General features: G+C 47.8%; 1 protein-coding gene across 2 annotated transcripts in view; it reads left to right on the top strand.

Moving 5' to 3' along the window:
* The first annotated feature begins 2,077 nt into the window (after nucleotides 1-2,077).
* Nucleotides 2,078-27,595, top strand: part of MAP4K5 (mitogen-activated protein kinase kinase kinase kinase 5) — a 144,282-nt gene continuing 118,764 nt past the window's right edge. For both annotated transcript variants that reach the window (XM_040333686.1, XM_040333685.1), the window contains exon 1: nucleotides 2,078-2,287. In XM_040333686.1, the coding sequence (XP_040189620.1) occupies nucleotides 2,180-2,287 (108 nt within the window). In that variant the 5' untranslated portion in view covers nucleotides 2,078-2,179. The remainder of the gene's footprint in view (nucleotides 2,288-27,595) is intronic.

Here is a 27,595-nt window from a genome sequence, read left to right as displayed (position 1 = left end):
GTCCCCCAGTATAGTTGAGGGGTGTTATCACTTATACTGGGGGGCCGCTATGAGGGGACAGTGTGCTTCATATAGTTCTGGAGTATAGTGTGATGAGGGTTTCAGTACCCATCCCCCCAGTACAGGTAATATGAGGGGTCAGTGTCCCCCAGTACGGATAATATGAGGGGTCAGTGTCCCCCCAGTACAGGTGATATGAGGGGTCAGTGTCCCCAGTACAGGTGATATGAGGGGTCAGTGTCCCCAGTACAGGTGATATGAGGGGTCAGTGTCCCCCCAGTACAGGTAATATGAGGGGTCAGTGTCCCCCCAGTACAGGTAATATGAGGGGTCAGTGTCCCCCCAATACAGGTGATATGAGGGGTCATTGTCCCCAGTACAGGTGATATGAGGGGTCATTGTCCCCCCAGTACAGGTGATATGAGTGGTCAGTGTCCCCCCAGTACAGGTGATATGAGGGGTCAGTGTCCCCACAGTACAGGTAATATGAGGGGTCAGTGTTCCCCCAATACAGGTGATATGAGGCGTAAGTGTCCCCCCAGTACAGGTGAAATGAGGGGTCAGTGTCCCCCCAGTACAGGTGATATGAGGGGTAAAAGTCCCCCCAATACAGATGATATGAGGCGTGTCACCCCAGTACAGGTGATATGAGGGGTCAGTGTCCCCCCAGTACAGGTAATATGAGGGGTAAAAGTCCCCCCAATACAGGTGATATGAGGCGTAAGTGTCCCCCCAGTACAGGTGATATGAGGGGTCAGTGTCCCCCCAGTACAGGTGATATGAGGGGTCAGTGTCCCCCCAGTATAGGTGATATGAGGGGTCAGTGTCCCCAGTACAGGTGATATGAGGGGCAGTGTCCCCTAGTACAGGTGATATGAGGGGCAGTGTTCTCCCAGTATAGGTGATATGAGGGGTCAGTGTCCCCCCAGTACAGGTGATATGAGGCGTAAGTGTCCCCCCAGTACAGGTGATATGAGTGGTCAGTGTCCCCCCAGTACAGGTGATATGAGGGGTCAGTGTCCCCCCAGTACAGGTGATATGAGGGGTCAGTGTCCCCCCAGTACAGGTGATATGAGGGGTCAGTGTCCCCCAGTACAGGTAATATGAGGGGGTCAGGGTCCCCCAGTACAGGTGATTGAGGGTCAGTGTTCTCCCAGTATAGGTGATATGAGGGGTCAATGTCCCCCCAGTACAGGTGATATGAGGGGTCAGTGTCCCCCCAGTACAGGTGATTGAGGGTCAGTGTTCTCCCAGTATAGGTGATATGAGGGGTCAATGTCCCCCCAGTACAGGTGATATGAGGGGGTCAGGGTCCCCCAGTATAGGTGATATGAGGGGTCAGTGTCCCCCCAGTACAGGTGATATGAGGGGGTCAGGGTCCCCCAGTACAGGTGATATGAGGGGTCAGTGTCCCCCCAGTACAGGTGATATGAGGGGTCAGTGTCCCCCAGTACAGGTGATATGAGGGGGTCAGTGTCCCCCAGTACAGGTGATATGAGGGGTCAGTGTCCCCAGTACAGGTGATATGAGGGGGTCAGTGTTCCCCCAGTACAGGTGATATAAGGGGCCAGTGTCCCCCCAGTACAGGTGATGAGGGGTCAGTGTCCCCCCCCAGTACAGATGATATGAGGGGTCAGTGTCCCCCCCCCAGTACAGATGATATGAGGGGTCAGTGTCCCCCTAGTACAGGTGATATGAGGGGTCAGTGTCCCCCCAGTACAGGTGATATGAGGGGTCAGTGTCCCCCAGTACAGGTGATATGAGGGGTCAGTTTTACCCCTCCAGTACAGGTCATATGAGGGGTCAGTTTTACCCCTCCAGTACAGGTGATATGAGGGGTCAGTTTTACCCCTCCAGTACAGGTCATATGAGGGGTCAGTGTCCCCCCAGTACAGGTCATATGAGGGGGGTCAGTACAGGTGAGGGCGCCTCAGGCCCTGGTAAGGGGTCTCTTCCTCCAGGCCGAGGTGAGGCCCGGGAAGTGTCACTGTCGGTGTAAGCGAGGCCGGGCTGTCCCGGTGGAGGTGTGTAGGGGTTGTCCGGTGGGTGGCGCTGTGTGTCTCTCCTGCTCCTCCTTCTCCCGGCTCTCTTCCTCCGTCTCTCATTGTTGTTCAGTCGGCGGACATGGCTCCGGAGCCCGGCCTCCCCCGGCTCTGATCTCCTCCGCCCAGCCCACACTATGGAGTACTCGGTCCGACCCAGCGCCGAAATTCTCCGCAAGAACCCGCAGCAGGACTTCGAGCTGATCCAGCGGGTGGGGAGCGGGACGTACGGGGATGTGTATAAGGTGAGTGCGGCGCTCTGCATGCCCGGTCCCCCCTCTTCTCTCCCTCCGGTATCCGGTAACCCCCTGGGCCTACCCCCCTCCCCCATCTCTGTATACCCCGGTATTTATCCTCAGGTATAAAGAACGTTTTATTGGCACACTTTAACGCCATTTGGGTCAGCTGATCGCAGGATTGGCGCGTTGTGACGCCACCGTCTTCGTTTACATGAGCGCGTCACAACGCCAAACCGCCAACCTGTATAGCGCCCCAATCACACTTAGCGATTTGGAATTATGTTAAAATTACAGAAAAACATTCCAACACATATTTGCGTGGCATTCTTTACTAATGTCACCCCGAAACACGTGAAACCCGTGCGTGTAAAAAAAACAAAAGTTTGTTTCGGGGCCAAAATTTGGCCCCCGAGCTTTTTTAATGTGAGAAACGCACAAGGGGGAGGCACATTGAAGTAAATGGGTACCGCGCAGAAACATGCGTTAATCGCACACAAAATATTGCCAGTGGAAACGCATGCATGGGGCCTTAAAGCGGTTAAGTCTGCGTCATACTAGCGCTCCTGGTGTATTGTCGGTGGCAACTGGATCAGAAGGGCGCCGCCATGGGCCTACGGGACCGTTAAGGCCTGCTTCACATCGCTCATCCTGTCGCTGGCGGCAACTTGCCCAGAAAACGATACGGCCCCAGAGTGCGACACTCGGCACAGCGACTTCACTGGCGGACATGTTGCAGATTCTCCCTAACCAGGGACAGAGCATCACCTCAGAACTACGCCGGAGGGGGGCGTCTTGTCCACTGCACGGACGCCGGAGGGGGGCGTCTTGTCCACTGCGCGGAGGCCGGGAGGGGGGCGTCTTGTCCACTGCGCGGAGGCCGGGAGGGGGGCGTTTTGTCCACTGCATGGAGGCCGGGAGGGGGGCGTTTTGTCCACTGCGCGGAGGCCGGGAGGGGGGCGTTTTGTCCACTGCGCGGAGGCCGGGAGGGGGGCGTTTTGTCCACTGCGCGGAGGCCGGGAGGGGGGCGTTTTGTCCACTGCGCGGAGGCCGGGAGAGGGGCGTTTTGTCCACTGCGCGGAGGCCGGGAGAGGGGCGTTTTGTCCACTGCGCGGAGGCCGGGAGGGGGGCGTCTTGTCCACTGCGCAGAGGCCGGGAGGGGGGCGTCTTGTCCACTGCGCGGAGGCCGGGAGGGGGGCGTCTTGTCCACTGCGCGGAGGCCGGGAGGGGGGCGTCTTGTCCACTGCGCGGAGGCCGGGAGGGGGGCGTCTTGTCCACTGCGCGGACGCCGGGAGGGGGGCGTCTTGTCCACTGCGCGGACGCCGGGAGGGGGGCGTCTTGTCCACTGCGCGGACGCCGGGAGGGGGGCGTCTTGTCCACTGCGCGGACGCCGGGAGGGGGGCGTCTTGTCCACTGCGCGGACGCCGGGAGGGGGGCGTCTTGTCCACTGCGCGGACGCCGGGAGGGGGGCGTCTTGTCCACTGCGCGGACGCCGGGAGGGGGGCGTCTTGTCCACTGCGCGGACGCCGGGAGGGGGGCGTCTTGTCCGCTGCGCAGAGCACGGCGGTTTGTCCGCTGCGCAGAGCACGGCGGTTTGTCCGCTGCGCAGAGCACGGCGGTTTGTCCGCTGCACGGAGGCCGGCGTTTGTCCGCTGCGTGGAGCCGGGCGTTTTGTCCACTGCATGGAGGCCGGGAGGGGGGCGTTTTGTCTGCTGCGCGGAGGCCGGCGTTTTGTCCACTGCGCGGAGGTCGGGAGAGGACGCTGCACACGGTGTGGCATTGGATTCGGGACAACAATGCTATGTCCCTGTGGTGTAGCTCCCTTAGGTCCCTTGCACATGGTGCCATCCAGCTGCAGTGTGTCCCTCCCTGTATTTTAGGTACACCCAGGAGGGACAGGGGCAGCATCCAGCTGCACATAACCTGTTAAAGTCTATGGCAGGCTGCAGCGGGGCAATATTGAATGCTGCTCTGGCATTTAGGGCCCTGTGCATTCAAAGGCTCAGAAAGCTGGTCTTCTGCAGGGTGGAATTAGTGCGGTGTCACTCTGGCGGAAATTCAGGTTTAGGTGGGGTTGGTATATGCGATCATGCTGCATATTACACCCTAAATATAACACATGGTCTAAAAAGTAGCGTGTTTTTAAAACCCCTGCCAGCTTTTATTGGCTGTCTGTGTACCGTTGTGGAAATGTTCCCTTCACTTCCTGTCCCAGAGACACAACCGGAAGGTGGAGGAAATCTCCCAAAGTGAACATCAGAACAGGTGTTTCCATTGCAAATGTGCATTTCCCACAATGGCCTGGATTCAAGAAGCAATTGCGCCTGTGTAACCATAGTAACACAGCGCAATTGCTTACTTGCCCCGGCGTAACGAGTGCTCCTGATTCAGGAACCTCGTTACGCCGACTGCAGCCTAAGATATGCGCGGCATAAGGCTCTTATGCCCGCATATCTTAGGCTGCATTCTTGCGATGGCCGCTAGGTGGCGTTCCCGTTGTGCTCAGCGTATAGTATGCAAACTGCATACTAACGCTGATTCACAATGTTACGCAGTTTACGTTGTTTCCGTACGGCGTCTTTCACGTAAGGCTGCCCCAGCCAATGTTACATATACCCTTCGTTCCCGCGTCGCGAAATTTGAATTTTACGTAGTTTGCGTAAGTGATTTGTGAATGGCGTTGGACGCCATTCACATTCACTTTGAGGCAAATGACGTAATTTGCCGCAATGCACGTCGGGAAAGTTTCCCGACGGAGCATGCGCTCTACGATCGCCACGGGAACGCGCCTAATTTAAATGATTCCCGCCCCCTACGGGATCATTTAAATTGCGCGCGCTTACGCCGGGCAATTTTAAAGAGCGCACACGCAATTTACGGAGCTATTGCTCCGTGAATCGCGGGTAGCGCAGTAAATTTGGGGGGATCAGATGAACACGGACCGTCTGTCCGTGTTCACCCAATCCGATCCGCCAGACGGATGGAAAAGTAGGTTTTTCCTCCGTCACACTTTGGCGGAGCGGGTCGGATGTCAGCGGGCATGTCACACCGCTGACATCCGCGGCTCCATAGAGGAGCACGGAGCGCCCGTTCAGGTCCGACAAAACAACTGGCAGGCGGACCTGAACGGGCCGCCCGTGTGAAAGGGACCTTACCTGTCTCCCATTGTCCAGCAATACACTCACCCCAGTCGTTTTCTTACTCCCTTGGCGGCGCCAGCATCTCTTACTATGGGCGCCCTGCTGTGACAGCTTGAGGCTTCACAGCCGGGTGCTCATGTGCAAGTGGCGCTGCGCTCTGTGATTTGGTCCCGAAGTCTTCTAGGACCTGTCCTGTGTCCCAGAAGACTTTGGGAGGAAGAACTTCCGCTTCGCCTAAACTGACCAGAACGAAAGTAGCTGCGGGTACCTGTGAAAATTGGGTATTTTCATCACACTTTCTTTTGAGATCTGCAGGGTGGATTTGATTTAAATCATCGTTTTTAAAGAGAAACTGTCATCTCTGTCCCGCAGCGGCTCCTCCTCTGACCCGCTGTTGACTCACCAACAGTCCCATTCACATTAATGGGACGGCTGGTGATGCGGCAGTGACACAACAAGGTGAGGGACGTGGCAGCAGCAGGTGAGTGGATGACCGCTACCGGGCGCTGTCATGATGGAGCTGAAATGACAGGTGCTCTTTAAATGTAGGAACTCATTCTTGCTGGTAGTTGGAATCTTTATTATTTGCAAACAAAATTAAGATTTCCTATTTAAAACAATAAGCTGTCAGGTTAGTAAATATAGGTTAATAAAAATATAGTACCGTATTTATTGGGGTATAGCGCTCCCGCGTATAGCGCGCACCCCTAAAGTTACAGCGGATTCCTGTGGAAAAAAGTTTTTTTGTACTTACAGTTTTGGTGTCTTGTGCGGCGTCCATCGGCGGCCTCGTCGGGTCCGTCTGCGGCTTCGGGTGTCCTCTTCGTCGGGTCCGGCGTCCGTCTGCGGCTTCGGGTGTCCTCTTCGTCGGGTCCGGCGTCCGTCTGCGGCTTCGGGTGTCCTCTTCGTCGGGTCCGGCGTCCTCGCGTCCTCCCCGCTCGTTTCCCGCGCCAAGTTTGAATACTGCGCCGACATATACAGAGCGCAGTACACTCGTGTATTGTCGGACAGGCTCAGCTACTCTCGCGCTGACGTCCTGTACGTGAGCGCGGAAGGAGCCGAGACTGCCCGACTATACCCGAGTGTACTGCGCTCGGTATATGTCAGCGCAGTATTCAAACTCGGCGCGGGTATCGGCGTATACCGCGCACCCACGATTTTGCCCTGATTTTTCAGGGCAAAAAAGTGCGCGGTATACGCCGATAAATACGGTATATCATTACTGATTGAGTAATACAGTTTGTAGTGTACATAGATTTGCAAAAGAATGGGATAAGGAAATAATCCTGAACTTTGTTTTATCTCATGGCTACTGTGAAATTGTGTGAATGTATCAATGCAGTCCATGTTATCTCCACTTGTATTCATTGAATGAGTTTACCAAAAATGTAAACATTGCAGATTATACAGCCTCATGCTACATAACGAAGCTCCATTTCATGCTGAATAAACTCAATTTAATGTATCTTAAATAGAAAACTATCTTTAGTTAGATTTTTACTCAAAGCATTTTATTAAAATAAATTTGATGAAAATCTAAAAAAATCAGATTTGAAATAAAAAGCAACATCCAGATTTTTTTTTTTTTTATCCACCCTCGACTTCAGTGACAAAGCACAGCACTGTTGTATGAAGAAACCATTCTCGGCTCCTTAGACTGCCTACTTGTTCAGAGCTAGCGTGTAGCACGTGAAATGACTGCTTCCATCAGAGCTTTTCCACACGGGGGTTGTGCTGATTTGGACAGACTGGCTCAACAAATCTGCATTCCTTCGTGAATTCTCGCTCGGCCAGTTGCATAGATTACTCAAAAATCATAATTGTAAAAATACAAATAAGAATTGGTAAAGTTTGTGGTGTTGCTGGTTGCTGTAATGTATTGTGCGTGACAGATGTCGGGAGTAAGTCAGTGTTGGGATGCACCAGGAAATGATTTCAGAATGTCAGTAACTATGCAGAGCATGCAACTCCGGCGTGTCCCTACTGGCAGGGCAGACGATTCTTTGTGGGATCCACAATACACAGTGTGTGAGATTTTCACTTTGTAGAATCCGTGGGATCTCATCTGGCTCGCATTATGACTCGCAACGTGTCGCATCGGAGCCTGACCTTAGAACGCGCGGTATCTGACCTAGGGATGTTTTGTACCCCGTCATGATCAGCAGTGTTTACCAACTTCTCAATGAATGTGAAGGATTTCCCATAATGTGGATGTTGGGTGCCAGTGATTGTCTGAGTGTCCCTTCATACATCATAGTTTATTCTACAACGCTTGGCTCAGATTGATGTTCTTTGAGAATTATCAGCGACTTAACCACTTCGTTACTGGGCACTTAAACCCCCTTCCTGCCCAGAGGACTTTTTGCGATTCGGCACTGCGTCGCTTTAACTGACAATTGCGCGGTCGTGCGACGTGGCTCCCGAACAAAATTGACGTCCTTTTTTTCCCACAAATAGAGCTTTCTTTTGGTGGTATTTGATCACCTCTGCGGTTTTTATTTTTTGCGCTATAAAGAAAAATAGAGCGGCAATTTTGAGAAAAAATATTTTTTACTTGTTGCTATAATAGCTAAATTTTTTTTTTTCCATCCTCAGTCTAGGCCGATACGTATTCTACATAATTTTAGTAAAAAAAAAAAAAAAAAAATTGCAATAAGCGACTGGTTTGCGCAAAAGTTATAGCACCTACAAAATAAGGGACAGAATTATTATTTTTTATTTTTTTTTTGTACTAGTAATGGCGGAGATCTGCGTTTTTTTTTTTTTTTTTTTATTGCGACTGCGACATTATGGCGGACACATCGGACACATTTTTGGCACCATTCACATTTAAAAATGTGATTGGTGCTATAAATATGCACTAATTACTGTATAAATGTGACTGGCAGGGAAGGGGTTAACACTAGGGGGTGAGGAAGGGGTTAAATGTATTCCCTATATAGTGTTCTAACTGTGTGGGGGAAGGGGGGTGACTGGGGGAGGTGACCGATCTGTGTCCCTATGTACAAGAGACACAGATCGGTCTCCTCTCTCCCTGACAGCACCGCTGTCTGTGAGAGCCGGCAATGAGAAATTATCTCATATGTAAACATATGAGATCATCTCTCATTGGCTGCACAGGTCGCCTAGCAAACGGCCGCTCCGATTGGCCGTTCACGGCGACCTGTGATTGGCTGTGTCCAAGGGACACGGCCAGCACAGAAGTTCCCCGCTGCGCGCTCGGGAGCGCACGCGGGGAACGCGGAAAGGGGCGGACGTCAAATGACGGCGCCCCAGAGAAGTAGAACCACCCCGCGGCCGTATATAGTCGTACGGCCGTCGGGAAGTGGTTAAAGGGGTTGTAAAGGTTCATGTTTTTTCACCTTAATGTATTCTATGCATTAAAGCGGGAGTTCACCCATTTATTAAATTTTTTTTTCTCCCCTTAGATTCCTGCTCGTTTTGTCTAGGGGAATCGGCTATTTGTATTAAAATATGATCCGTACTTACCCGTTTTCGAGCTGCATCTTCTTCCGTCGCTTCCGGGTATGGGCTGCGGGAATGGGCGTTCCTTCTTGATTGACAGTCTTCCGAGAGGCTTCCGACGGTCGCATCCATCGCGTCACTCGTAGCCGAAAGAAGCCGAACGTCGGTGCGGCTCTATACTGCACCTGCGCACCGACGTTCGGCTTCTTTCGGAAAATCGTGACGCGATGGATGCGACCGTCGGAAGCCTCTCGGAAGACTGTCAATCAAGAAGGAACGCCCATTCCCGCAGCCCATACCCGGAAGCGGCGGAGAAGATGCATCTCGTAAACGGGTAAGTACTGCTCATATTTTAAAACAAATAGCCGATTCCCCTAGAGAAAACGAGCAGGAATCTAAGGCTAAAAAGTGCTCTCTAAGGGTGAACCCCCGCTTTAAGGTGTAAAAACATCTGATGTTTAAAAACATCTGATGTTTTCCAGTCCCTCAGCCCACCGGTTTACTTACCTGAGCCTGTTCGTCTCCTCGGTGCGTCCTCGCGGTCCTCCTCTCCACGGATTTCCGGCTGTGGTTGGATAGATTGATAGCGGCTCGAGCTCGCTTGATCTCGGCCCGGTCTTCTCGGCTCTTCATTAGATTGATAGCAGTGCAACCATTGGCTGCTGTCAATCAACTCGTGTTTTTATGACTGCTTTTGCTACCGTTTGGTATGACTAACACCATTTTTACAGTTTATGTAGCTACATCGATTTTTATCTCCAGTGCAATATTTATTTGGTTACCTACTTGAAGACTATAAAAGTTTGAGCCCTGGTTCACACTGGGTACGATTTGGAACGATTTGAGATGCGATTTGACATGTCGCATCTCAATCGCATCTCAAAACGGCGGCAATTGTCGGCAATGGCACTGTCCTAATCAGTGCGACGCCGCATCTGCGATTTCAAAAAGTAGTTCCTGTACTACTTTTTGCGATTTCGGGCCACGATTTACATTAAATTGCGGCCGAAATCGCGGCAAAATCGCAGCCGCGAAATCGCGGTAAAATCGTGCATTTTACCGCGATTTTGAATTCGCAGCAGTGTGAACCTAGGCTTAATGCTATTCCCATCGAGCGCTGCCTTCGTGTGTTTTTTGTATCCTGCTATCCATTTTTCCAGTGCTTGGTAGCTGCACTGGGAATCAGCCGGCAAGGAGATCAGCTAAAAGTAGTTGCATCTGCATGTGCGTTATAATCGAAATTAATTGATAAAAAAAAATCGATTAATCAAACACAAATTTTAATGAGTAATTGTTTATAGCACAAACAAAAATACTGCCGATTTTGCTATAATACATAATCAATAAAAAATAAATAAAATGTCTTCATTAAAGTGGATGTAAAGCCACTCTCATCCTTTTTAAACTCCTGCCATAGTGCTGATCTATAAGGATATAGATGCCTCCTGCATGTATCCTTACCTGTCAAATGTCTCCCCTCTGTCTGTTATAAGAACTGAAAAACTGCAGATTCTGTGGGTGGGTCTGGAGCTCGGTGGGTGGAGTTGTGATGTCAGTAGACTCCCACGCCCGCCTCTACACTCCCCTTGTCAACATGCATTTTGTCCTGTGTATTACTTACACTGAATTCTGCTATGATCACGAACATCCAGTCAAAATCCAGAAAAGTAACCACATGACTTCAGAAAAGGAGTGGGGGTGGGAATTAAAAAATGCCTGTCTCCAGGTTAGTGCATGAGATATGTAAATAACCTGTCACTCACAGCAAGGGGGCGGAACGGACTAAGGTTTTTCTCTGTTAGTCCTTTTATCTCACTGAACAATAAAAATCTTATTGATTCACTAGATTAGAATGTCTACAAACTATGGTATACATATTTATGGAAATACATTTTTTTTTATACTAGTAGTGGCGATCAGCGAGACTGCGATATTTGCAGACAATTTGACACTTGGGAACCAGTGACACTAATAGTGATCTGTGCTAATGACACTGGCTGGGAAAGGGTTAAACATCTAGGGCGATCAAAGGGTAAGCTGTGTGCCTAACCAGTGGTTTTTGTGTACTGTATGTGCTGCTTTCACTAGAGGAAGAAATGGATTTTATTCCCTGCTTTGCAAGGACACAAAATCCATCCCTTCCTCCCTGTCAGAACGGAGATCTACATTGTTTACATAGGCAGATCTCCGTTCAGTGGGCCAGATTCATGTAGATCAGCGGATCTTTAGATCCGCTAGATCTACGTGTTTTACGATCCACCGGTGCAATTTAGCGAGGCTAGTGCAGTATTCATCAAGCACTTACCTCGCAAATTGCACCGTCGGATCGTAACTCCCCCCGGCGGAATGCAAATTCCGCGGCTAGGGGGAGTTTACAATTCAAATCAGACGCGTCCCCGCGCCGATTTAACTGCGCATGCGCCGCCGGTGAAATATCCCAGTGCGCATGCTCCAAATGACGTCACTAGGACGTCATTGTAAGCGGCGGGTACGTCAATTGCGGCCATCGGTATTCCCGATCGACTTACGCAAATGACGTAAAAATTTAAATCTCGGCGCGGGAACGACGGCCATACTTAACATTAGCTACCCCTCATGTAGCAGGCGTAACTATCCGCCGGATAAAGCCGAACGCAAACGACGTTAAAAAAAGCGGCGGGCGTACGGACTTGAATCGGCGGTTCTCCTCATTTGCATATGCGACGTGTAAAAAAAAAGCGACGACACCTAGCGGCCGGCGGGAGATTGCAGCCTAAGATTCGACTGCTGTAAGTCACTTACACCAGTCGGATCTAAGGCGAGATCTATGCGGAACTGATTCTTATGAATCAGTCGCATAGATCCGACTGTGGGATCTCACAGATCCGACCGTCGGCTCTCACAGATACGACGGCGGATCAGGAGATCCGCCGTCGTATCTCTTGATGAATCTGGCCCACTGTGTTTTACCGATGATTGTCGGGGGCCGGCGGACATCCAGTGTCCTGCACAACGGCTTAATTACAGCAAAAGTGGACTGCTGGCGCCCCCTGTAAGCAGAAATGCAGAATCGCGTGAAAATTTATGGTCCTACCATCTAAGGCTTGGTAATCTGCAATATAATACATTCTTGTTTTGGGGTTAGATCTTCTTTAACCACTTCCATACAGGGCATTTTCACCCCCCTTCCTGCCCAGACCAATATTTAGTTTTCAGCGCTGTCGCACTTTGATAATTGCGCGGTCGTGCGACGTGGCTCCCAAACAAAATTGACACCCTTTTTTTTTCCCCACAAATAGAGCTTTCTTTTGGTGGTATTTGATCACCTCTGCGGTTTTTTATTTTTTGCGCTATAAACAAAAGAAGAGCGACAATTTTGAAAAAAAGACAATATCTTTTACTTTTTGATTTAATAAATATCATAATTTTAAACAGTTTAGACCGATACGTATTCTTCTACATATTTTTTGGTAAAAAAAAAAAAAATCGCAATAAGCGTATTTGATCGGTATGCGCAAAAGTTCTAGCGTCTACAAAATAGGGAATAGAATTATGGCTTTTTAAAACATTTTTTTTACTAGTAATGGCGGCCATCTGCGATTTTTATTGTGACCGTGACTTTGCAGCGGACATATCGGACACTTTTGACACATTTTTGGGACCATTCACATTTACACAGCGATTGGTGCTATAAAACTTCACTGATTACTGTGTAAATGTGACTGGCAGGGAAGGGGGTTAACACTAGGGGGAGCTGAAGGGGTTAAATATGTTCCCTAAAGTGTGTTATAACTGTAGGGGGGAGGGGACTCACAAGGGGAGGAGATCGATGTGTGTTTCATCTGTACTAGGAACACACATCAGTCTCCTCACCGCTGACAGGACATGGATCTGTGTGTTTACACACACAGATCCATGGTCCTAACATGATTGCGGGCAATCGCGGCTGCCGGGCACGCGCACCGGCTCCGAGCAATGCGGTGGGGGCGCGCGCCCTCAGCGGCCGGGAAAGCAAGGACATCATATGACGTCCAGTCTGAAGGACGAAAGGTCCCTGCCGACGTCATTTTACTAGGGTAGGGAAGTGGTTAAACAACCCAGCATCAGCAAGGGTTAAATATTCCTGTTTTGCACGTTCCTTTTAAGCTCTGCAATTTCAATCAGTTGGAGCCTCGCTGCATTTCTTGTCTAAGGTACATGTGAAATGCGTAAGATTTATTGCAAAATGTTTAACGCGTTTTGTGCAGATGAAGAAATATTTCACAGCACACTGTATTTCATGTACTCTGCTGTCGTATGTTCTTGTTTGCTTTTAGGTTGGTCTGTCCTGGATGTAAGTGCTTTGTATAACCAGAAGGTTCCTCTAGTGACATAGAAGAATAATAAACTTGTGTCCATCAGTCAGCTGCTAATAGTTGAGACTTTCAGAGAAGGGACTTCTGGTCATTAAACTTTCTAAACAAAGGGCCAGTTTACTGTCCTTCAGACTTTGGAGGGGGGGGGGGGCGGACAGTTTGAATGGAAAATGTCCCGACATCAGTGGGAGTAAACAGTTCAGGCTTGGTGGTCTGTGTGAGTTCAAAAAAAAAATACACACTGCAGTCCTCCTGACATAGGTCAGTAAGAGGAGGAGTCGTGCCCCATCATTGGTGTCAGTGGGAGGAATAGTGCTCCACCACTGGTGTCAGTAAGAAAAATAGCACCCCGCCGTTGGTGTCCGGTGAGAGAAATAGCGGCCCGCCGTTGGTGTCGGTGAGAGAAATAGCGGCCCGCCGTTGGTGTCCGGTGAGAGAAATAGCGGCCCGCCGTTGGTGTCGGTGAGAGAAATAGCGGCCCGCTGTTGGTGTCGGTGAGAGAAATAGCGGCCCGCCGTTGGTGTCCGGTGAGAGAAATAGCGGCCCGCCGTTGGTGTCGGTGAGAGAAATAGCACCCCGCCGTTGGTGTCGGTGAGAGAAATAGCGGCCCGCCGTTGGTGTCGGTGAGAGAAATAGCGGCCCACCGTTGGTGTCGGTGAGAGAAATAGCGGCCCGCCTTTGGTGTCGGTGAGAGAAATAGCGGCCCGCCTTTGGTGTCGGTGAGAGAAATAGCGGCCCGCCTTTGGTGTCGGTGAGAGAAATAGCGGCCCGCCTTTGGTGTCGGTGAGAGAAATAGCGGCCCGCCTTTGGTGTCTGTGAGAGAAATAGCGGCCCGCCTTTGGAGTGGAGATAGTCAGTGGAGATAGTGGAGAAGTTATTGCCATGCTTAGTATCGCAAATACAGAGATTGAACGGTTTACCCGATCCTTCAGGTTGTTTATGAATAAATTAAATAGGATTGGTCCCAGCACAGAAACCTGGTGGACCCCACTTCCCACCCCTGACTATTCCCCATTTGTCACCATTTTTCAATCCATGTACTTGCCCTATGGTCCATGCCAGTGGACCTTATTTTGTACAGTAAACATGTATGGGGAACTGTGTCAAATGCTTCTGCAAAATCCAGATACACTGCGTCTGCGGGCATTCCTTTATCTAGATGGCTACTCGTGGCCTCATAGAAGGTTAATAGATTGGTTTGGCAAGAACGATTCTTCATGAATCCATGCCGATTACTGCTAATGATACTAATCTCATTACTAAAATCTTGGATATATTTCCTTAGCATCCCCTCAAAGAGCTTACATACTATTGATGTTAGTCTAACTGGTCTGTAATTTCCAGGGATGTATTTTGGGCCCTTTTAAATATTGGTGCTAAATTGGAATGGTACCAGATGATTGGAGAAAAGCCAGTCAGTTGACTGGCAGGAAAAGTTAGGAATAATTTGTCTGGCAATGACTTGACTGAGTTCCATAAGTACCCTTGGGTGCAAGCCATCCTGTCCCGGTGATTTGTTAATGTTAAGTTTCCCAAGTCTAATTCTTATTCTGTCCTCTGTTAAAGTGGTTGAAAACCCACTTTTTGACTTTTACCTACAGGTAAGCCTATAATAAGACTTACCTGTAGGTATAAAGAATATCTCCTAAACCTGTACTGTTTAGAAGAGATTCCCCCTCGCAATGCGCCACTGATTGCAGCAGCGCATGCACAGGGGGGATCCTCAGCTGAAGGGCTGGCCCTTGACGTCATCGCCGCTCAAGCCAATCGCAGCGCTGGAGCGGCGATACCCGGAAGACACGCCGAGTCAAGATGACATCTCGCTCGGCGTGGACCAGGTAAGTTCTCTTCTCCTCGTTCCGAGGTAAGTTTTTCATAATTTTTCATAATAATGCGGTGCATACTAGCTCATTAGGGCCTTTGCCTTGCAGGATTTCATGCCGCGCGCGCCCGTGGGGGTGTCAGTGTCAGTCTGACACCCTGCATCTCCGATCTCAGTAAAGAGCCTCCGGCGGAGGCTCTTTACCACGTGATAAGCTATGTCCAATCACGGCTGAAACAGGAAGAGCCGTTGATGGCTCTTCCTCACTCGCGTCAGACGCGAGTAACGGAGAGCCGATCGGCAGCTCTCCTGACGGGGGGGGGGTTCGCGCTGATTGTTTATCAGCGCAGCCCCCCCTCGGATCCCCACGCTGGACCACCAGGGAAGCCCACCCTGGACCACCAGGGAAGGGCAAAAAAAAAGAGCATTAAAAAAAAAAGATGCCAATCAGTGCCCACAAATGGGCACTGACTGGCAACATGGGAATCAGTGCTGCCCCCCAGTGTCCATCAGTGCCACCCCACAGTGCCCATCCATGTCCAGTGCCCACCTATCAGTGCCCATCTGTGCCACCCATAAGTATCCATCAGTGCCGCCCATCAGTGCCGCCTATGTGTGCCCATGTGTGCCGCATACCAGCGCCACCAATCGGTGCCACCTCATCGATGTCCATCAGTGCCATCTCATCGGTGCCCATCAGTGCTGCCATATCAGTGCCCGTAATTGAAAGAGAAAACTTACTTATTTACAAAAAAATTAACAGAAAAAAATAAAAATGTCATTTTTTTTTCAAAATTTACAGTTTTTTTAGTTGTTGCGCATAAAAAAAAATCGCAGAGGTGATCAAATACCACCAAAAGAAAGCTCTATTTGTGGGGAAAAAAGGACACCAATTTTGTTTGGGTACAGCATAGCATGACCGCGCAATTGCCATTCAAAGTGCGACAGTGCTGAAAGCTGAAAATTGGCTTGGGCGGGAAGGTGCGTAAGTGCCTGGTATGGAAGTGGTTAATATGCTCTCAAAGCGAACCCATCTCTCCTCTGTGTTCTTTATTCCTAAAATTTTATATCTTCTAGCAAGGTTCGTAGTTTAGGGAAGTTGGCTTTGTATTTTCCCGTATGTTTCCTATTTGTGCGATTTACACTGAGGCCAATTGACCTGTGATCGCTGTTTCCTAAATTGCTCACTATTTCCACATCCGTGATCAAGGTCTGTATTGTTGGTAATCGGTAGATCGGGTCTGTATTGTTGGTAATCGGTAGATCGGGTCTGTATTGTTGGTAATCGGTAGATCGGGTCTGTATTGTTGGTAATCGGTAGATCGGGTCTGTATTGTTGGTAATCGGTAGATCGGGTCTGTATTGTTGGTAATCGGTAGATCGGGTCTGTATTGTTGGTAATCGGTAGATTGGGTCTGTATTGTTGGTAATCGGTAGATTGGGTCTGTATTGTTGGTAATCGGTAGATCGGGTCTGTATTGTTGGTAATCGGTAGATCGGGTCTGTATTGTTGGTAATCGGTAGATTGGGTCTGTATTGTTGGTAATCGGTAGATTGGGTCTGTATTGTTGGTAATCGGTAGATCGGGTCTGTATTGTTGGGTAATCGGTAGATCGGGTCTGTATTGTTGGTAATCGGTAGCTCGGGTCTGTATTGTTGGTAATCGGTAGATCAGGTCTGTATTGTTGGGTAATCGGTAGATCTATTAACGCTTTATTTCTAGTTGGTGCGTCTACCATCTGAACTATGAAATTGTCCTGCAAGACATTTAGGAACTGGTGAGCCTTGGATGAATGCGTGGTTCCCTCCGCCCAGTCTGTCTGGATAATTAAAGTCCCCCATTATAACGCTTCCCATCTTTGCTGCTAATCCAATTTGTGATGGGATGTCGGCCTAGGAGAGGGAGGACAGTAGAGGAAGCCAGTGACGCTCTGCTGCTTTGCACATGTGCTCACATTGAGCATGCTGATAGGAGAGAGCAGAGTGATGACCATATCGCTGTACTGTTGATCCCATCACCGGGTTGGGTGGCATTATTGAGAGGTTGAACATCTGTCTGACAAGGATGTTTGGCTCTCATGTCTGGCTGAATAGAAGTGCACATCTTTTGGCAGGTTACACCATTCCTATCTCTGTATTTCAACATTGTATGTCTTAAGCAACAAACCGCCAATAACAAGCAGTAGCTGAGTTGTTTATTTCTAGAAATTCTGAACCTTCTTGGAGTTCTTTGCATTTTTGTTTCTTTTGCCCTCCTTTTTGTTGTCGGCTCCACCTTTTTGCTACAGAACGGTATGGACGGCTGAGATCAAGAAAGTGACAAGTAAACGTGCAGAAATTCTGCGATCTCTAAAATTGTGACGTTTGCTAAACAGGAATGCAGGAAGTGTCCGTTCAAATTTCTCTGAGTTTTTTATTGCAAGTTGAGTTCATAATTTAGAAATGTGATTTTTGTTGCTGATTTATGTTTTTGGTTTTTACTGTATAGCAAGCTAGGGAAAGAAATATTCCCTTAAGGAAGTGTGGCCTTGTAGCAGAATCCCTGTGGATATTTTTAGGATTTACAGCTTTTTGAGCATTTCCTTTTTGAAGTGGATGTTTTTTTGTAGGCCTCAGATATTTCCAAGGAATATTGTTTTTCACGTGCAAAGGGTATTCTGTTTTAAAGCGGAACTTACCCCATAGCAACTTGATAAAAAATATGTTCTTTAGCAAGGAACATACATTCCACATTAATTATGCTACCAGAATTAGTGTGTGCTGTAAATTGCCTCCAATATCGTTCCTGTTTCTTCTTGCGAGAAGTTGCCATTTTGCTGAGGCCCAGAGCCCCTGAGCAGCAGTAAATGTTTAGGCTGTCGGCCACTACAAATTCAACACAGTGCCTAATAATAATAATAATAATAATAATAATATTATTATTATGCAACTGAGCATGTGCAAAGCACAGTGAGACTGCTTATTACTGGATTTTAACAACTTCAGTACAGGCCACTTTTACACTCTTCCTGCCCAGGCCAATTTTCAGCTTTCAGAACTGTCGCGCTTATTATTGACTATTGCAACACTGTACCCAAATGTAATTTTTTATCTTTATTTTTTATTTTTTTTTGAGTTTTATCTTGGTGGTATTCAATCGCAACTTGGTTTTGTTTTATTTTATTTTTTTGCTAAAAAAAAATAATAAAAACAAACGTAACATTTTTTTAAATTTTTTTAAATAAATTGTTTTTCTCTTTTAGTGATGTGCACTGATAGGTGGCACTGATGAGATGGCACTAATATACAGCCCTGACTGGCATCACTGCTGGGCACTATTGGGACTGCACTGATAATCAGTGCTCTGATTATCTGTGTCGGTCTCCCCAGTGAGGAAATGCCACTGATAAGCACATTTTCTTGTTTACATGTGATTGGACATAGCTGATCACATAGGTAAAGAGCCACGTCATTTTCACAGTAAACCATGCATTTTAAATGCATTTTTTGCTGTGAAAATGACAATGGTCCCAAAAATGTGTCAAACTTGTCCGAAGTGTCCGCCATAATGTCGCAGTCACAAAAAAAATCGCTGATCGGCGCTATAATTAGTAGTAAAACATTTTTTCTTATAAAAATGCAATAAAACTATCCCCTTTTTTGTAAACGCTATAAATTTTACGCCAACCAACCGATAAACGCTTATTGCGTTTTTTTTTCCAACCAAAAATAGGTAGAGTACGTATCGACCTAAACTGAGGAAAAAAAATGTTTTATATATTTTTGGGGGATATTTTGTATAGAAAAAAGTAAAAAATATAGAACTTTTTTCAAAATTGTCGCTCTAGTTTTGTTTATAGCGCAAAAAATAAAAACCGCAGAGGTGATCAAATACCACCAAAAGAAAGCTCTATTTTGTGGGGGGGGGGGGAAAGGACACCAATTTTGTTTTGGAGCCACGTCGCACGACCACACAATTGTCAGTTAAAGCGACGCAGTGCCGAATCGCAAAAACTGTCCGGGTCCTTTAGCTGCCTAAAGGTCCGGGTCTTAAGTGGTTAAACAGTATAGACACTACTTTTCCATGTTTTACATGGGGCCAACCTGAAGTGATTTAGCAGGACTTTTTTCTGACTAAAGTTCCACTTTAATGGTTCGCTCACGTTTCCAAAGGGTTACTAACTGTGCATTCCAGTGTTCCCAGTAGACATATAAAAGAAGTAAGTTCAGCTTTGATAAAGCTTCTTTTATATATCATATCTGTAGGCCATGCATGGCCTCTTCCAAGCTTGTCAGGAAAGCTCCTAGTGTGAGCGACCTCCCCTGTCTTGCCTAGATGTTGGGACACACCATACGTTGGGCGCATACCCTCATCACTGCAAAAATGAGCGTACTGCTGCATTCAGAATAAGGATGAGCTCTGGCGTTTCCGCAAAGTCTACGTGAAGAGCCCGCCAGGAAGTCGGCACTGCGCTAATCGCAGGCGGTGAGACATTTCCTGATCTCCGCAGCCAAGCATCGGGACAATGTCTCGCTGCCTGTGATTAGCGCAGTGCCGTCTTCTGGCACGCCTTTGCACGTGGGCTCTGCGAACACGACGGAACTCATCCTTTTATTCAGAACCCACGCTGTCCTCCTGTCTCGGCACTGTTTCGGCATAGACCATTGTCCCTAGAACAGGTATCCCCATTGGTTGACTTTATCTTACCTCCTTGTTTTAGGGAGGAGGTTTTTGGATTCCCCCTCAGTTTTAGGGTGACACTGGTTCAAATAGAGGGGGTGAACCTGCCTATACATACTTGCTAGTGGGTCTAACCCTTCTCCACTCCCAAAGTGAAAAGTTCTGCCTTTTAGTTATGCTTTTATTTAATATAGGAAAGATTTGCATATAACTCCTGCTGCCAGGACTTCTGCTTTGGGTTTGTTTTATCCCATACCAGTCATCGGGGGGGAGGGGAGGAATCTCTGAGGAATGAGGAAGCAAAGCCCTGCTCCTCTAAACAGATGGCCACCTCCACATAGCGTGAACCAAGGCTTGTTATGTCTGTAAGTGGAAGGATCAAAGGTATCTACAGGTAATCTTGATGGCTATACTCTTGCCCTTTGCTTGTTGTCTTCTACAGTACAGGTTCTCGTCATTGACCCGTTTTCACCAGAACGCGGTGCAGGAAAACTGCGTTATGTTCTGTGCACTTTTCCTGCACCATGTTTAAAATGTACTGCATTATTAATCTGCAGCAGATGTCAGCGCTAACGACACCCTAAACCCAGGTCACACACACTATGCGTTTACGTGCACCAGATCAAATGGTGGAGTAGGACCATGCAGGCCGGTTGCAGTGTTTTTTTTTTTAACCACTTGCTTACATGGCACTTAAACCCCCCTCCTGCCCAGACCAATTTTCAACTTTCAGCGCTGTCACACTTTGAATGACAATTGCGCGGCCATATAACACTGTACCCACAAATAGAGCTTTCTTTTGGTGGTATTTGATCATGTGTGCATTTTTTTTTTATTTTTTGTTAACCTTTTTTTAAAAGACTGATTTAAAAAAACAAAAAAAAAACGTTTTTTTATATTTTGTTATAAAATTTAGCAACTTTTTAGGGTAATTTTTCTCCTTCATTGATGGGCACTGGTGGGCGTCACAGAGGGTGGCACTGATGGGCACTGGTAGGTTACACTGATAGGAAGCATTACTAGGTGGCATTGGTTGGCACCACTTGTAGGCATTGATAGGTGGCACTCGTGGGCACTGGCAGGTGGCACTGGCACAGATGAGGCAGAATTGCCTCTTCCTCTTCGGGACTGACATCCCTTGTACACAAGCCGGTGATCTGCTTTTTTTTTTTTTTTTCTTTCTCCTTGCGCTGTCAGCGTGAAGAGAAAAAAAAATTACCGATCCTTTGTTTACATCATGTAATCAACTGTCATTGCCTGACAGCTGATCACATGGTAAGGGGCCCGGACCGGCCCCTTACACAGGTCTGTTATCACCCGAATCTCGGTGATCACAGCGCAAAGGGGAGGATGTCTATTGACGGCCTCCTGGATTTTCAGGTCCGCGCTATTGCCATCATTCAGCAATAGCGCGGGCCTCTAGTGGTTAAAAGTAGTACATGCACTACTTTTGATGCGGTTGGGTGGGATTTTCACCCATTCAAATTAATGTGATGAGAGCATACTGCTCCGCGGAGCGCATGTAAATCGCACAGGGGTACGCAGAGGGGGAGCTTTACTTAAACTGGAGCACTCGGAATCTGGTGCAGATGTGCATGGTAGCCAATCGGCTTCTAACTTCAGTTTGTTCAGTTAGCCCAGGTTCACACTGGGCTGCGGGAATGAAGCTGTGCCAGATCTGTTTCTGCATAGATGTCAATGTAAATCACATGCTGAGATCGCAAAAAGTAGTACAGAAATTATTTTTTGTAATTGGTGCAAGGCGCCACAGATGCTGCGTCGCAACAATTAGGACGGTGCCATTGCTGGCAAATGCTGCCGATTTTGACGTGTCAAATAGCATGTCAAAACACACCAGTGTGAACCAGGGCTTAAAGCGGGAGTTTACCCATAACATTTTTTTTTACCCGTAGATTGAGGCTCATTTTGTCTAGGGGAATCGGCTAGTTGTTTTAAAATTCCAGCAGTACTTACCGTTGTAGAGAGCGATCTTCTCCGCCGCTTCCGGGTATGGGTCTTCGGGAGTGGGCGTTCCTTCTTGATTGACAGTCTTCCGACAGTCGCATCCATCGCGTCACGAGTAGCCGAAAGAAGCCGAACGTTGGTGCGGCTCTATACGGCGCCTGCGCACCGACGTTCGGCTACTTTCGGAAAATCGTGACGCGATGTATGCGACCGTCGGAAGCCTGTCAATCAAAATAGGAATGCCCAGTCCCGCAGCCCATACCCGGAAGCGGCGGAGAAGATCGCTCTCTACAACGGTAAGTACGGCTTTGATTTAAAAACAACTACCCGATTCCCCTAGACAAAATGAGCAGGAATCTAAGGGTAAAAAGTGGTATTTCCGGGTGAAGCTCCACTTTAATCTTTGACAATAAAAGCTGGAAACTGATTGGTTATTATGCAGAGCTGCGCCAGATTCTGTGTACACCAGTTTGTTTTTTAAGCTTAATTGTATTCAGCGTTACTCTGGGTGTTGTCACCTCTCCAAAAACAGTGTACTAGATAGATTAGCAAATTGATCCCAAGGATACCCAGAGGGAAGGGTGGGCAGGCATCTTTGCCAAATAACTCTGTTCACTTTTACATCTTTGCTTTTTCTCTGTCCTTTGCAGGTCATACACGGAGTGAATGTCTTTCCTGCAGCCATGGGGTGCAGGAAAGGCATTTGCTCGATTTCCCCATCTACACGGACAGTGCTAACAGGGGAGTCCCTCCTGCCGAGCCATTGTGTTCTGGCAGGGGAAGTTATGCCCGCCTGGAGAAGACTGTGAATATTGCTAGCAGCTATACAAGCTGCTAAGGAAAATCGTATGTAAAATCCGGCAGGCTGGTTGTACCCAAGTTGATCGATCAACACATTCAGCCTGTCCATACATGGCCCGTCCATGGCTGGTTTTGGTCAGTCTTTCTGCTAAGAATGGTTTAAAACAATGCTTGGCCTACATGACTGACTGTTCACATCAGCTTCTGTTTATCAGAGGTGCTGACTGCAGTTCTTGCTATACAGACAGCCGCTAGAGAGAGCCTGTAAATCATTGTAAGAAATATAGTAACTTGGGGAGTCAAGTAACAGCAGAAATTATTTTTAGGTAAGGGTGAACTGGACTCCGCTGTATGACTGCGGCCCTTCATATGTAGAAATGAATGGGTACTACATAAAAACTTCCCCCAGCAGTGCTGGGGAAGAAGGTAAGTATTTTACCAGGCAGGCTGCACACGGTGGGATGGGGGGATTTAAAGGCATAGTCCACATGTGGGACCATGTTACTCCTAATAATGAGGGTATAACATGGGTCACATCCCCCAACCCCTCAGCCTAAAAATCGGCTCTCAGAATTCTCCTCACTGAAATTCAGCTCCCCCCCTCCCCCTGCTTTCTGAAAGCTCAGACAGGCTTTATAATTGATGGACTTTGGCTGTAGAAAATAGAAGACTGCAAATAAACAGATCCAACTTATGTGTGTTTCATCTGTGCATCACCTGAAGCTTTCACCTCACTGGGTATATGTTGGGGGTTACAGACACTGTAAGGGAAACATGGCTTCAGCTGTCGGCAGTGTGCAGTCCACAAGCCGACTGTCGGCTTTCTACTGAAAGCTATCTGGTGGCTGTACACCTGCCTGATCCCTTCCCCCTGCCATGCTTCCAGGGTTCCGCTGTCCCAACCAGGACCTGCATGATGGGTTACTGAGTGGAGGGGAGACCAGTAAACATCCATTCACTGATCTCCCCTAGATAGAATAAACCAGGAAGCAGTAAATTGTTTGTGGTTTCCCTGGCTGCAAGGGCCACAACCTAAGGGCCCTTTCACACGTCCGCTCGTCCGTGTATTACAAGTCCGTTTACGGACTTGTAATACATCCCTATGGGATCGCGTCCGTTAGCGGATGGAGCATCCGCTAACGTCCGCGACCATCCCCGTCCGTCGGGATCCAGTTTTGCGGACGGAAGAAAACCCTATTTTTCTTCCGTCCGGTCGAACTGATCGGATGCAGACCGACAGACGGTCCGTCTGCATCCCATCCCCCATAGGGGAGAGCAGAGACAGGGCGGTCTCTGCACTGTGTGCGGAGACCGCCCTATCCGCCGACAGCTCAGCGGGGATTACGGATGATCCCCGCTGAGCTTTTGCGGACACAGAAACGGTCCGCTCTGTGTGAAAGGACCCTAAAGGAATACAAAATTTGCCCTCCTTTTGTGATTTTATAAATATTTTTTTGGTGAAAAAATAAATAAAAGTGATGACTTGTAGTGGCTTTAGAGTCAACTATGGAAAATGTAGGGCTTCGGACAAATTTCTAGCAGGGGAATTGCTGTCAGTTTATGTAGCTGATCTCTGTATAGATATCATTCTTTCCTCATTCTATCGTGCAATCCCGTCTCTTACTCTTTTAATGTACAGTCAATACTCGAGTATAAGCACCTAATTTTACCACAAAAAAAGGAAAAACTTATTGACTCGAGTATAAGCCTAGGGTGTCCATGTGCCCATGCCTCGCTGTGCCCATGCCTCGCTGTGCCCATGCCTCGCTGTGCCCATGCCTCGCTGTGCCCATGCCTTGACTGACGTTTAACATGGGAGTCTATGGAAGGGGAGCCCGGCTTTGAAAAATCGGTGCTCCCCAGCCATAGGTCCCCCAGACAACAAACTTTGCACGCTTGTAGAGGAGAAATGGGGCTAGTTTGGGGTCCAGGGAACCTACGGCCAGCCAGTAGCGGGTCCCCAAATTCCACGAGATCAGGCACAAAAAGGTGACTCGAGTATAAGCCGAGGGGGGCATTTTTATCACAAAAAAAATTTGCTGAAAAACTCTGGGTAATACTAGAGTATATACAGAATTTAATAATTAGATTCTCTCTCTTGTGTTGTGTATTGTTTTATTTTTATGTTTGCACATAAATTCCTTTGCTTAGTGATAAAACGTAATTAAGTGCATGAGTTGCTTGTACTAATAGCCTGCATTTATCTGTAATTGGGAGAGATACCATAGACTCCTGTAGGATGAGAACTCCACTACATTCCCCTGGGAAACAAAATCTTCAAACAGCTTTTAAGGGAGTTGTGTTGTAGGTCTGGTTTCAGGATCTCAGCATAGCCTACAGGTATTGCACAAACTTTTGTTGCATAACCCTTCATTTCTCCAAGGGGGGAGGGGATTTGTTTGCTTCTGTGTTTTTCATGGTGTTTGGGTTGTATGCCTGTGAGGTCAGGCAACAATGTTGGATGAGAAGGCCTGGCTCACAGTCGCCGCTCCTAATTCATCCCAAAGGTGTTATATCTGGTTGAGGTCAGGACTCTGTGCAGGCCAGTGCACCCGCGATCGCTCGTTAGAGTGAGGACCGGGAGCTGTGTGTGTGTGAACACACAGCTCCCGATCCTGTCAGGGGGAGAAATGCCTGACTGTCTGTTCATACAATGTGTGAACAGCGATCAGTCATTTCCCCTATGAGGCCACCCCCCCCTACAGTTAGAACACACCCAGGGAACTTACTTAACCCTTACCCCGCCCCCTAGTGTTAACCCCTTCCCTGCCAGTGGCATTTTTATAGCACTGATCGCTATAAAAATGCCAATGGTCCCAAAAATGATTACTAGTAAAAAAAATATATATTAATAAAAATGCCATAAAACTATCCCCTATTTTGTAAACGCTATAACTTTTGCGCAAACCAATCAAACGCTTATTGCGATTTTTTTTTTTTTTTTTTTTTTTTTTTACGAGAAATATGTAGAAGAATACGTATCAGCCTAAACTGAGGAAGAAAATTTTTTTTTTTATATATTTTTGGGGGATATTTATTGTAGCAAAATGTTAAAAATATAATTTTTTTTCAAAATTGTCGCTCTATTTTTATTTATAGCGCAAAAACTAAAAACCACAGAGGTGATCAAATACCACCAAAAGAAAGCGCCATTTGTGGGAAAAAAAGGACGCCAATTTTGTTTGGGAGCCACGTCGCATGACCGCGCAATTGTCAGTTAAATCGACGCAGTGCCGAAAAAAAGTGGCCTGGTCTTTGACCAGCAATATGGTCCAGGGCTTAAGTGGTTAATGAATAAAAAAAAGAAACTGTAAAGTTAGACCATTTTATTTATTTTTTATGTGAAAGATGTTATGCCGCGAGAATCGTGATCTATGTTCAAAGCAAAAAAATTGTGATTCTCATTTTAGCCAGAATCGCGCAGCTCTAATAGTGTAAATATCTCCTAAATGTGTAAGTTGACATCACTGACGCATGCACTCTGAAGGAACGGCCACCGATGGAGTTTCTTCCGAGCCCTGTGCCGTGAGTGGAAGTGACGTCATTGTAGCTCCGGCCAGTCACAGAGCCAGAGCCCGCGAACCTGGAAGCAAGAAGGGTGTAAATGGAAGCGGCTGCATCAGACATTGTGGCGCTGGAACAGCTTTGTTTTAAAAGAGAAGAAAAGTTTTTTTTTTTTTGTTCCCCCCCCCCCCCCCCCCCCCCCCCCAATTCATACTTGCCTCGGTGGATGGAGCATCAGACCGCCGCCTCTGCACTGAGAACCAAGCCACTGAAAAGCGCAGATGGCTCGGTTCTCACTCCTCCCCGAGCAGAGCGATGCTGACTATCAGTGAGCATAGCTTTTGCTCTACTTCTCATCGCTCATTGGAGCAATGGAGGGGCGAGGAACGGCCATCTCAGCGGCTCACTGAGACTGCCATCAATCAGAGCAGCACTAATGGCAGTGACGTGAGCGGAGTTCAGACCTCTCTCTGCTGAAAACGGGTCACAGGAGTGCAATGCGAATTGTGACCCAGAGGAGAAGCCCAGCCTAAAAAGCTCAAGCTGGACTTTTCCTTTAAGGTGAGCTTCACATAATGTGCTAGTATGCCATGTGTACTAGCACATTATGACTTCACATTGCAGGAAGGAAAAAATAAGCGAAAAAAAAATGTCCAGCGGTATACAACCACTTTAAAGCTGCAAAGGGTGGGCCAACTCTGTATTGAACCCTACAGACGCCATTAAAGTTCATGTACGTGAACGACGTCCCAATACTTTTGGTTATATAGTGCATATGCATAGGTTTGTTGGACATTCTGAGGAAGGGGGCGCATCCCCTGGAAACTCATCAGCTTGCTGATGTAGTGGTGCATGGGTCAGGTCACATGACGCCTGCACTGGATCATGTTTTGGCGGGATACAACGCATTCATTTATTCTACATTTTGTGAGTATAAATTTCGCTTTTTGTTAATTTTTATAAATAAATCGGCCATAGACGGCTTGTGTCTTGGCAGGAACCGGCTCAGATTTCGACCGTGTATGGGCAGGCTGAATGTACGAAGTTGATCGTGCAATCAACTTGGGTACAACCAGCCTGCTGGATTTTACATGCTACGGGTGACCCGTTCGGATCACGGATCGGTGACGATCCGTTACACCCCTAATAACATCACACTCCGCTGGGTTGGATGTAAAAAATATATATTTGTGTGCACGAGGCTCAAGTTCTCTTTTAGGCCCCTTTAACACTGGGGCGTTATTCGAGCGAAGCCTCATCTGCAATCCCAATGTGCTGGTAAAGCACCGCTAAGACCCTAACGTTTTAGGGTATTTTTGCAGTGCCTCAGTGTGAAAGGGTAAGGCGTTTTTACAGCGCTTTTAATTCATTTAAATTGAGAGGGGCGTTTTTGGAGCGTTTTTTTCAGTGCCCAAAAGCTGCTCCAAAGATGCTGCTTGCAGGACTCGGTGTGAAAGGGTCCATTGAGATGCATGGAGAGAGTTTTATGAGCGTTTTAGTAGCCATATTTTTAACACTAAAACGCTTCAGTGTGAAAGGGGTCTTAAAGTGGTTGTAAACCCATTCCAATCACTTTTACCTACAGGCAAGCCTAGATTAAGGCTTACCTGTAGGTGCTCGAAATAT

This window comes from Rana temporaria, chromosome 13, assembly GCF_905171775.1.
Source record: "Rana temporaria chromosome 13, aRanTem1.1, whole genome shotgun sequence".
In the NCBI taxonomy this organism is placed as follows: Eukaryota; Metazoa; Chordata; class Amphibia; order Anura; family Ranidae; genus Rana; species Rana temporaria.
The sequence above is the reverse complement of the archived record's forward strand: the minus strand, read 5'-3'. Positions and strand labels throughout refer to the sequence as shown.